The sequence below is a fragment of the Camarhynchus parvulus genome, chromosome 2 (genome assembly GCF_901933205.1).
Source record: "Camarhynchus parvulus chromosome 2, STF_HiC, whole genome shotgun sequence".
In the NCBI taxonomy this organism is placed as follows: domain Eukaryota; kingdom Metazoa; phylum Chordata; class Aves; order Passeriformes; family Thraupidae; genus Camarhynchus; species Camarhynchus parvulus.
Window position 1 is genome coordinate 47,665,683 of NC_044572.1, and position 12,166 is coordinate 47,677,848.

General features: G+C 37.8%; 1 protein-coding gene across 4 annotated transcripts in view; it reads right to left on the reverse strand.

The window, feature by feature from the left end:
• ELMO1 (engulfment and cell motility 1) overlaps window positions 1–12,166 on the reverse strand; it is a 302,044-nt gene that overhangs the window by 139,883 nt on the left and 149,995 nt on the right. For all 4 annotated transcript variants that reach the window (XM_030965282.1, XM_030965290.1, XM_030965299.1 and 1 more), the window contains one exon: window positions 8,594–8,702. In XM_030965282.1, coding sequence (XP_030821142.1) covers window positions 8,594–8,702 — 109 coding nt within the window. The remainder of the gene's footprint in view (window positions 1–8,593; window positions 8,703–12,166) is intronic.

Consider the following 12,166-nt stretch of genomic DNA (forward strand, 5'->3'; position numbering starts at 1 on the left):
TAAGCACAGTTATATGACAAAACCTAACTAGTGTCTCTGGTTTAGTGTTTGGTTATTTTTTTTTCCCTGAGAACACTTGCATTCACCTGTTTGGGCCACCAAGCAACAGAACCAACGTTTTTTTGTCAGCCTAAATAAACATAAGCAGTTTGTTTAAAGTGCACAATGCAGGGCTCCAGAAGCAGCACGTGTTAACCAGAGAAAAGCTCCAGACAAATGTGTCTAAGCTGTACTCAGTGCCTCCTTACCCCCAGTGAGTACTGCACCAGGGCATTCTCTCTAGGCTTCTCTCTCAGATACCTGGCAATCTGAATCTGAAACACTTGCAGAGCTCTGAAACTCCCCTTGCAGATTCAGAGTTTGAAAATGTATCTGTGTTTCTTAGGATAAACAAAGTTTAACACTCTAAGAGAGTAAAGGTTTCTGAGTGAGGACCCGACTGTACAGTCAACAGCCACCCAGAAGTGCCTCCAGTGCCTTGCAAGCATCCGTGAAACTTCATGTGCAAAGATATAACCAGAGACAATTAATGGTACATTGACTACCTCAAAGCCACTCCAGTAAAGGAGTGTTGAAGGATACTCAGATGCTGAGTGAAGGGAGCATTCTTTGCAAGGCCCTATGCATATCCCAGAATACTACACATTTACTGGCCTTTGCAAGTCCAGCTATGTCTTGGGAACTAAAAGAATCAGTAGTTAATGCTCATTTCATCAGAGATCCTGCTAATGCAATTTTTCTCAATTCCCAAAATCATTCCACCTTTGTTTGGAAGAGGTGCATCTCTTCACCTGCAACACATCTTATCTCTCACCCTGAAAACCCTTTACCTTTGCCAACACAAACATTTCTGGATTATAAAAAACAACATTAATATTCACTAAAATTTGCCATTAAAAAAAGGGTTTTATACATTGCTCAATTCTGTGTAAAATTCATTAAGCAACTTTACTCTTCAAAAAGGAGCAGCTGCAAAATTTTCAGTCTTATGCACAGCAGTGCTGTGAAACCATAAGGGCTAACTTCAGATTTGAAGCATAGCTTGCCACAAAATACAAGAGATTATGGCTACTTTTAGCAAATCTATATTTACAAAATATTACCATAAAAAGAAATTAGGAGGTAGAAAAATGGATTCAAAGATTATTTTTATCTTAACGTCAACCTGCTCAGAATTAAAACATCTGTGAACAATGAGTAGCCCTTAAAATGTACAGAAATTGCTCCAGAAAAACAGTAAACATCTCAGCTCTCTAAGCTCCTTTCCTCTGCATTTCAAGTGAACTTTAAACCCCTGAATTTTATTACAAGGTTTTGTCTAACTCTTCCTTCTTCAAAACATGATTAGAATCACAGAATCATTTAGGCCACAAACACCTCTCAGGTAATCAAGTCCAACTGTAAATCTAACACTGCTAAGTCCATAATTAAACCATGTCCCAAAGTGCCACACCTACCCATCTTTTAAATACCTCCAGAAATAGTGACTGAACCACTTCCTGGACAGCCAAGGTTTGGTATTGTAAGAAAGAAATTTGCTGTATTTTTATGTTCTTGGGAAACCAAGAAGTGCTGTGGAGCACACCAAGCGAACAGCTAACAAAGCTCTACAGGTCCAGAAGAGATGCAGAGTTTTTGAAATGGGGGATATTTTGGAGATTTTATATTTTTTCCTATGGAAATAAATAAAACTATTTTAACCTATGGAAACTTATTCCTATGGCAACAATCCAAATTACTTTAACATTTCTTGTTTATTGTCACATCTGCCCAGACTTTTAAGTTGCTACATTATGCACTATAGACTATTTAAAAAAATTCAAAAATCCTGGAATTGGGTTTCAATAATCACATTGAAACAAATTACAGCTGTTATTCTACCATGTTATCAATTTTGCCCAAGCTACAACTTCCAGTAACTGCAGGAAATCAACATCATGACTTCTTTTTTCTCCTCTCATCATTCTTCAGCTTTCTGTTCCACTAGCTTCCTAGCTGAGCACCCTTACAGCTAATGCCTAGACTTTACTCCCAGTTTGAATTTATTAGTTTTTAACTTTCAGGTCTGGATTCCTGCTACCCATTTCAATACCAGATGAAAGAGTTCTTCAGTCTTAATCAAAATAGCGTTGTTGTCTTTTGGATACATTAATCAGTTTCTAAAAAAACCAAAAAAATGCACCCACATCTCTTTCTTACCCTTGAGTGTTTGTTTTTTGAGTTGCTCTCCCTGCATTATGTCTTTTAGTATTAATGATAATATTTAAAACTGAGTAAATGCAATTTAAAAGAAGCTAAAGAATCGTGCACCAAAACCTCAATAAGATGAAGCACTTCACACCTACAAAACAAGTTATGATCCCTGCTCCAAAGAGATCAAAGACGAGACATAGGGCAGACAGTAGGTAAAAACACTAGAGGATAGTGGGCAGGCCAGCATTTCCAGCTAACTGACCCAGCAGTCAACACTGTACCAGCTTTGAAGCCATGAGTACCATGTGTAGAAAATAACATTCCTAAATCTGTCTCACTGTCACTCAGAGGTAAAAGTCAAACACCTTGCTTAGAAGGTGTCTGCAGCTCCGTTGCTCATATTCTCACAGATTACAGTAGAAATTTTTTAGAGACTTCACACTTTGCTATAACCATCAAAGTCTGAGTCTTTTTAGAGTAAGAAAAGGTTAATTGCATAGAAATTATTACCTCCCTAGAAAAAGAAAGTTTCATTTTGTCTCTCCTGTAGGATTGTGCTAGCAAACAGAGAGAACTGTTCAATAAAATAAGATTCTGCTTTCATACAAAAGAAAAGTACAGTTTAGACTACTCAGCAAGTTATTAGTTTTGCATCAAGAAAGACAAGCATATTTAATATCCATAAAGTCAGGAATGGCTAATTTGCAAGCAAGGCTTCCAAAGGAAATATTGGCCCCACCCCTTCCCTGCTACAAACCAGTTTTCCAATGTTGCTTATCTTCTAGCCTTCAGTCACAATCTGTTTAATTTCTGCTGTGAACAGGAGGTATATCTGTTGTGGTGATGGTTTGGGCAAAATGACAAAAAGGTGGATAGGTAAGAATGAATGCAGGAAAAAGCTACAACAAAGGAGGTTAGAATATCTTTCAAATTCTTTTATTGTATTCATCATGAAAGCTCATGATGAAATACAAAATTGCTACCTTTCACTAAATAACTCTTTGACCAGAAAAGTTTTTCAACTTCATAACAAACATTTCTTAACTCATGAAATTCTTCACTCTCCAGAAAATGGAATTAGAAAAAGAAATGCCAGAACAATGCCAGTAAAAGAAAATCTCTTATTTTATTTACTATTTTTAGGGCTTTATTGTATTTAAACTTAAGGAGATGGAAGAAGAGCGTAAAAAGGCAATTAGCTTTCAAGCAAGGGGAAAATAATTTCAAATATGACATTCAGTCATAAAAATATTGCATGTGCTGTAGCAAAAGGAAAATCAAACCACATGAGCCCTCAGGTCTGGAATGCTGATCCTGAAATGACCAATGTGCTTCCAGGGAAAGGCCAATAGAAACAAACTACACTGCACACTATGGATTGTGCAATGCAGAGGAAAAATTGTGCAAAGAGAAAAAGTGCTTCCTGACCCTTGCAGCAATCAGCCTATTCCTTGAAGCATGAGATTTGATTGCCTTCATCTCAGTGGGCACAACCATGAATATCACTGTATCCTTTCAAATGCCCAGCACATTCTAGCTGAGAAAGGGACACCAATGTAAGAATTTCTAGAGCACTTTGATTGAGGAACCTGGGCAAAAACTGCAGCAAGAAATCTATAGCAAAAACATGCACATGAAAATACATGCATGCATTTAGATCTCTTTTGAGGAAAAAAAATATTGTAAGTTAATTTCACTCTAACAAATCCCATGATAATTAAATTCCCCATGCCAGAAAAGCAAAAAATCTCAAACCCAAAACCAAAAGCCCCAGGGAAGATATTTATCTGATCGAAGCTTTAGGACAATCCATACATAGATATCTGACATGTGACATATACTCCTGTGGTCTGTCCTAAAACTTGAGTGCAGATTTTTGCAAAAGCCCCAAAAAATGCCCCTGATCAAAACAATCAAATAGGAACATTGGCAGTTGAACATCTGTGTCCTGCTCAAAAATGCACTGAAAAATACAAGAATTCTGACATGCCTTAACTACAGAAGAACTTCAGGCATGCAGTGATAATGGACATATAAAATCATCATAATGTTATGATGATATATGTTAATAAACATTATAATGTTATGAACATCTTTAGACTACTGCTCTGTTGGTAGCACTGTCTTTCCTCAGTGCACACAGTACTAATTTATCATTCCTCTGCCAGCTGCAAGCCTCTTCATCTGCTTCAATGCTAAACAATTTCATTTGAACCTGTATGGAAAGGTAACAAGTCCAAGAAGTTTTACTAGTTCTGCATAAACCAGGTAACATAGTCCACTACCATTTCCCACCAGGAATGAGAGTTTCAGGGGATGTTGAGGGTAGGAACAGTGTCACATGCTGAGCAGAGGTGAGAGAGCTGGACACTGTAGGCTCAGATCAGGGAGCATTGGGGTTACTGAAGCAAAATGGTGAGCTTCTCACTCATGACAAATAACTAGGTTTAATGAACTCCTAATCTCCCATTAAATATACTAACTCCAGTTCTAGAATGTCAAAGGTTTTCCGGATATCATTTTTAATTTTTACATTTATCTGCATTGTTACTCTCTCCCTTTAAAGCTGGAAGTCTGTTCATGGATATTCCTTCTCCTCTGAGAATATATAACATTTACTAAAACTTGAATAAGAGGGAAGGTGGAGGTTACCTCAGCTTTCATTGCTACTAAGGAGGAGTATGGCCTAAGTGAGGCCTAATGGCCTCCCCTTTTCTCTTCTTTGTAAACCTGTCAGTGTACTAGGAATAAGGAGTGTCTAAGTACCTAACTGTACAGGAAGAGGAATATTGACCACTGTGTCACAGTGTTCCTGTCTGATGTCATCTCCAAGACACAGAGGACAGAAAGAAAATCCTCTTGTTCAACAAAATATACAAAGGAAGCTATTACTGCAGAAACCAGAATTACTACAGTGTTTGCTAAGATGAGTGCCTGGGCAAGCACTCATTGAAGACATTCTGTTAAATGCCTTTTTAACAGCAATAGTAGCACAAGATTAAAAGATTTATGGTTAAATATCCCACTCTTTCCTGAATCAGAAGTTTTAGTGAAGAGGCTTATGGATATGTTGCATTCTAGCTTCCATGTTACCAAAACACTACACCAACCTTCCTCTTAAGTTTTACCTCCTCTACTCTGCAAGTCCACCTCTGTAAAGCAGTTACCATATGCTCAACTCACAGCTTGCACTTGAGCTTTCTCTGTTTACACAGGATCTAAACATACACTTAAATGCCTTGCTGAAAAAGAGATGAATTTTCAAGCCACGGACATTTTGGAATCAAAGTCAAAGAATTAAGAAGTCCAGAACCTGGATTTGTGGATATACAAAAGTAGACTAGCATGCCTTTAACACAGTCTTGTGAGTCCTTTCTGGGATGAATGTGTGCTTGAGAGGACCAAAAAGAAATAGCAAAATGTCTTCTTGTTGCCCAAAGGTATTTAATACGGCAGAGCAAGTGGAATATAATCAGCATTAAAGTGCTCTTCATAAATAATGGACAATCTAGCAGCTTTTATCTACTCTGCACTTTATTTTAAAGTTTCTACTGCTGAATATTTCACGACCAAAAGGTCATTTATTGTGGCTTTTAAATTATACAATTCAGAAACTGTTAGGAAAGAAAGTTCTACGTTGCAATGCAATAATAGTGAGTTTTGAGTACCTGGAGAAACATGGACCACCTTAAATACATATTTTGAAACCTACCAAATACAAACTCATGGAGACATCTTTGCCCTGAACTATAACTACTGATTTTTAAGATGTCCAATCCTATTCAGCAATACAGTACTTAATATCAAGTGAAGCATAAACCTTAACATACATTCTCCTGAGCTGTCAGTTCTAGTTTGCATTTCTTATCAAAATTTACTGCTGATCACAGGTCATTTAGATGTGCAGCCATGACAGCCATTTTCAGGAAATTTATTTTCTGCACATTATTTTTAAGGTGTATTTTATTACAGCCTTTTCAAATGACAATTAGAGTTCCACATAAACAAAACTATTAAGGAAGCACACTGGTGAACAGGTGAATTGTCAAGATGAGTTAGAAGTAACCTTAACTCTGTCCTCTGTGAATATAAGGCCACGACACAGACCTACTGCTGCATCCAGAGACAGATGTTCTGTGGGTGTAGATCAGCATGACTTTACAGAAGTCAGTCATGCTACATCTGGTTTCTATCAACAGAAGCACCAGTATGCTTCTCCTTAGCACCATAACATTTACAGCATCCCATATCTATAAATGACCACCACGGAAGCCTGCTGCACTTCAGCACGCCAAGCATCCAGAGACTTGCAGCCTCAGCAACACTGAAACAAGTGCCTTCAGAACATTAGCAGGTAACGTCCCTTAGCCAGAGCTATCCTCAGAGAACCTTTTAGTTTTAAACCAAAAAAAAAGCAACAAACAAACAAAACCACACACACAAAAAAAAAAACAAAAAACAGAAAACAAAAAGCCAACCCAAAACCCACAAACACCCCCTGTCCAAAACAACAAAAACCAAACAACCAACCAACAATCAAAACAAAAAACCAGATTTTAAGATATCAAAATTCCTTTTGTTTTTAAAACAAAGGTATTTTCTAGATATGGTAACTGAGCTCCTACCCCAATTCCTCTTAGCTTATTCACAGTCCCCACTTAAAAAAATATATATATATAAGGAAGAAATTAAAACATGAAAGGATCTATCTGCAGAAGTTAGAAGCAATCAGGACAAACAGTATCATACAAAGCAAATCATCAACATACATATACAGATGCATATATAGATGCCAAACCTGTCTATGGCAAAAAAATAAGTTTATCGAATGACATATCGCACTGCAAGGAGGAAATCTGAGACACCTGGCTAACGTCAAGATCAGTCATCTTTTTTAGCAACAAATTCCAGTGAAAGTCCCATGAAGCGATGGGACGTGCATTAAAACACAATGTACAAAGCTATTCTTTGGATTTTAGATATTCTTCTGTGCATTTGTAAAAATAAAATTGATCTTTAGCACTTATTTCAAGTAGGCTTACAGCTTTATTGAGATCATATGTCCCTCCTACATTTACCAGCAGAAAAAAATCAGGCAGATCTGTCATGCGTGATTTGGCATTAGACACTTCAACTGCAGCAGTAAGGTTATTTTAAAGAGTCGTGTCTGCTACAGTCTGAACCTTATACAACACACTATCATTGCCAAACATCTAAAATAGTTGCTAAACTCTTTATTTATAGACATAGTGAATGTGGTCCTTAATAACTCTGGTTTACTTAGGATGGTATTCAAAAGCCAATACTGTCTCATTGTCTGGGTCTGTCAAACACAAACAACAACTTGGAAGCTGCAAGAAATGCACAGGTTTTATCCTGGCCCATTGCACAGAGACAGTTGTGGGCATTTTTTGGTCAATAAATTCTCTCAAGACATTATATTTAAAAGCTTCAAGTGTATCAGCCAAATCATACTTTTAAAACAACTTTTGATGCCTGTTGGCATCAGGGCTAGTGGAATGATGATACCTATGGGCTCTCTTGCTGCCTTTTACATTGCTCTTCTCTCATTACATTTCATGGACATGGGTGTAAAGATAAAAGAAAAACATCTTTAGTAGGGAAAAAAATTCAAAAGGAAGATGTCTGTGAGGGAAGAAAAGCATCTCAGTTTTGCCCCCTGCTCCTGCAAGGAGAAAATGAAACTTGTTGGTAGAGCTTGCCAAAACAGACTGCGGCTGTATCCAAAATATTATTGACGGGTAACTGAAATTTACACGTATCAATAAACACCAACACTCTATACTAATGAAGATACAGACATGCTCTTCTATTTGATAGTATCTAACAATTTGTCAAGGGACTGTAATTGAAGCCAAAGACAGCTTCTTTACTCTGTATTAAAATACAATATTTCATATCCCACTTTCAAAGTAAATTTTATGTCTATCATCTGATATTTAGATAGAGCTTCAGATATCTAAGAGAAAATGGGATGTGTCAATTTAGATTAGCAATCCCACAAAGAATGACCATGATAATTATATAAAACCAACCTATGGACAAGGTTGTGGAACGTAACAACCACGGAGTCTCCTACACCAAATCACCCGATGGGAAATTAACTGACTCCCCTAGAAATTATGCAACTTTCCTGCTTATTATAGAAGATAGCCAAAGAATAGGTGCCCATTTCCCCTATTCCACCCTCATCCCTGTGATGCCATGAACTAGTAAGAGAGAGAGAAAAGTAGGAGAGAGATGTAGTCATTCCAAGTGCCAGTGTTATACGTGTAACCATAACAAGAAACGCTTCTTGGAAGAAAATCTTTGCATTGAAAAAGCTCAGGTATCACTGAACTCACTGCACAGTTTGTAGAGGTTAAACAGATCAACTTACGTAGCTCTCCTACTTTCAGAATTTCACACAGCATCTTTGTCAGCTCAATGCTGCTTCGGCCAAATGGGCACTCATGCTTGTCTTCTCGACTGCTGTTCTCCAGGACAATCTGAAGGTGGAATCAAAATGGAAAACAATCAGTTTGAAGAACCCATGAGCTGCAACACTGTTCTCCACATCCAACATTTACAGGACATATCAAACTTAGTCTAGGAAACTGTATGGGGAATTCAGGAAAATGTATTTTCATAAACCTTAGTCTTCCCCACAGCTAAACGACCTATGCAATTTATGTCATGGCTTCAAACTGAAAGAGAGTAAGTTGAGATATTAGGAAGAAATTTTTTACTGTGAGGGTGGTGAGGTACTGGAACAGGTTGCTTAGAAAAACTGTGGATGCCCCATCCCTAGAAATGTCCCAGGCTGAATGGGGCTTTGTGTAACCTGGTCAAGTGGGAGGTTTCCCTGCTCTGAGGTTGGAACTAGATTTCTGAGGTCCTTTCCAAACCATTCTATGATTCTATGTCTGAGGCAGTAAGCAACATATAAACAATGCTGCTCCATGACCAACTGGGAAGTTTTGCCATTGCTACGCGACGTTGCTGTTCTGCCCCAACCCGACTTGGAGAAACTGAAGTAGAAGCCAAAGAGAAAGAAATAGTTTCATTTTAAATGTGCTAGTTAAAGGAAATTAAGTAAATTATTGATAGACATGAACACACCTAGAAGGATCTATAAAACCTAATTGGGACAGAATTTTCATCATTGTATTCAGTCTTCAAAGTAGTCTCAAGTGATAAAATCAAACAGCACACAAAGGAAGAAAATATCTGCATTCTCTCTATTATGAAAAGAATTTTTGCTTATGTGCAAAACATTTCAGAGAACAATCACTCTTGTATCAAGCCCATGAATGGTGCAAAAATGACTGAAGGAGAGTCTTTGCATTCTCTATTGAGCGCACTGTAAAATAAATGGAAGAAAATAACTCCTTCTACATTTATATACCCATTAAGTTTTGCCATATCTGATACAGTGGAGAAAAAGTTTTCCGTGGCACTTCAACTAAATAAGAAATGAAAAGTTATGAATATACTATAGATTTCACTGAAGCAGTGAGCCTGAAAAAAAAGAGCAGAATAGGATCTGGGAAAAAAATGAAATTGTCACAACAAATATGAAGTAAAAATTGTCTTTGCAGAATAAACTTTGCCACTGTACAAATAGAAAAACCTCATCCTAAACAGCTGCTGCATAGCCTAGGGATGAGAGACAGAAGAAGAAAACTAATTTCAAAGGTAAGATATTTTGCCAAGAAGCAGAGAATCCCAGAAGATCTCACAATTTTTCTCACAAACAGGTGTTTAGACATTGCTCTCTGCCTTGCATTCCTCCTGTCTTGTTAGCCCCCATCTCCATCATGGTTTTTGTTTGTTTGACTTTTTGTGCTGTTTGTGTTTTTTACTTGTTTGTTTTAAATCTTTCCATTTTTACAGCAAAGAAAGGTTTGCAAAGGGCTTCAAGGCTGGAATTCCATCGAAAACCAGGAGGAAAGGTGGAGGGGAGGAGCAGTTCAATGCTGGATGGCACTAAAAACTTTCCCTCACTCCTCAGATCTTGGTTTTGACTGTTTAGGTCTAGATGGAGACCTGCTTCTAGTCCTTCTTCCCTGTGAAGCAGTTACATGTAGGAAAAGAGTGAAAACCCTAAAGCAAGTAGGAAAGTTATGTGCTTCACACAGCATGCCAAGGGCTCTTCAAAAAGTATCTATTTTAGTCCTACAGTACAAAGGGCAGCCTCTAGCTGCTTCCAACCCATCACCCAGGGATGTAAAAGGATGGATGCTCTCTGTGTTACGAGAAAACGTGATCTCTCAGGTTTGTTTTCCAGTACTGCTGATATTTCCTTTGATTGCTTACACTTCCCACAGAAGCTTAAATTCATTAGGGATATGATATATACTTTATCACCACAATTTTTTACTGGCCTTTTCCAATAGTACTATGTCATGTTCCAGAGTCTGCCAACAGGAATTTTCCTTCTAGAAGTTTTGGTTTAAATGCCAGGCAATTGCTCCATGTCATCTCTGGGTAACAGTAAACCAGAGAAACACCCCTGCTATTTTTGTTTTACGTTGCTGCAGCCGCTGTTCAAGAAACATGTGAATATGACTTTATATTCTGGATGAGTCATCCTGCTTCACTCTCTCTCATGGAGGATAGAGCTACAGTTCTACACCCAAAAGCAGAAGCAAAGACAGAGTAGCACCAGCACAATGGAAAGCTGTGTGTCTCAATACCTCCCTAAGATCACTTCCTTCATTCTTTTTATTACCCTGTTTTATCTCTCACATAATAAAACATAAAATCTGCATACTGGAGCAGGGGGTTGCTTCGACACAGATTTAGATACAGCAGAGAAACACTGGTAATAAAATCAATGGAGAGGCAAATTGAAAGGGCAAGGGGGAGGGAGGGGGAAGCATGGGGATGTATTTCTGTTTGCTTCTGGCAAATGCACTTTGTTGAGTCTCACATTAACCCGACATATTAACATTTCATGAGCACATAAATATTTAATGGTGACACCATATATGCATATAATGTAAGAAAGAATTACAGCAATCAATAAGAATGCCAGAGAAATAGTTAAGGCACTGTGTATTGCTATACAGCAAATTAAATGGCAATTTGAGAAATCAATATGTAAAGCAGTCTTAAAATGATCCTCAGACACACTCTCTACAAGCATCAGGTTTTTTAGCATTTGCTGTACAAAATAAAACAGCGCTGCCATGTCACATTTCTTTAAGAAAGTAAGATGGACAGCCCTTTACTGCATCTAAATATCTGTAGGCAAATTTGACAGATATGGATCTTCTGCAGGAAACAGCAACAGTAAAAAGGGAAAGAAAAAAATAGTTCTTATAAATATCCAAAGAGAAATCATTCCTAGTCTTGGCAACAGATTTACAACATTCATTATTATATTTGTAATATGCTTTTCACGACTTCACGACTCATATCCTGTTCCAAAGTAAAATGCTATAAATAGAGCTGATAAGGACATGGTTTTAATGTTATTTCCTTTATCACTGTGGTTACGGAGGAGAAATAAGCAGGGAATGGACACGTTCCCTTCATAAAGTGGTGAAAACAATACCAGGGAAAGAAATATAACACACAGCTCAAGACAGAAAAACACTTTGTTCTATCTATAGAGCATACTCCTGGCTTGAGTCACGTTTTTATCACAACAGTTATTTTACCACTGGAAGGAAAGTAGCGAGGAAGCTGCAAGCCCACACAACCTTCCTTTAAACAGAGGTCTATCATTAATGCTCATTAAGTACTTCACCCTCTTATCTTCCTCCACCACCCCATCAAAAATCCACAGTGAGTTGCAGATCCACCAGACATTCACAATCAGCAGCCACAGTGGTTAAATTTTGCTTGGGGAAAACAAATATTCAAAAGCAGAGACCATGGACATTGCAGTAGAATTCCTGGCGCCACAGAATCACAGAATCGCAGAATCATTTAGGTTGGAAAAGGTATTTAAGATCATCCAGTC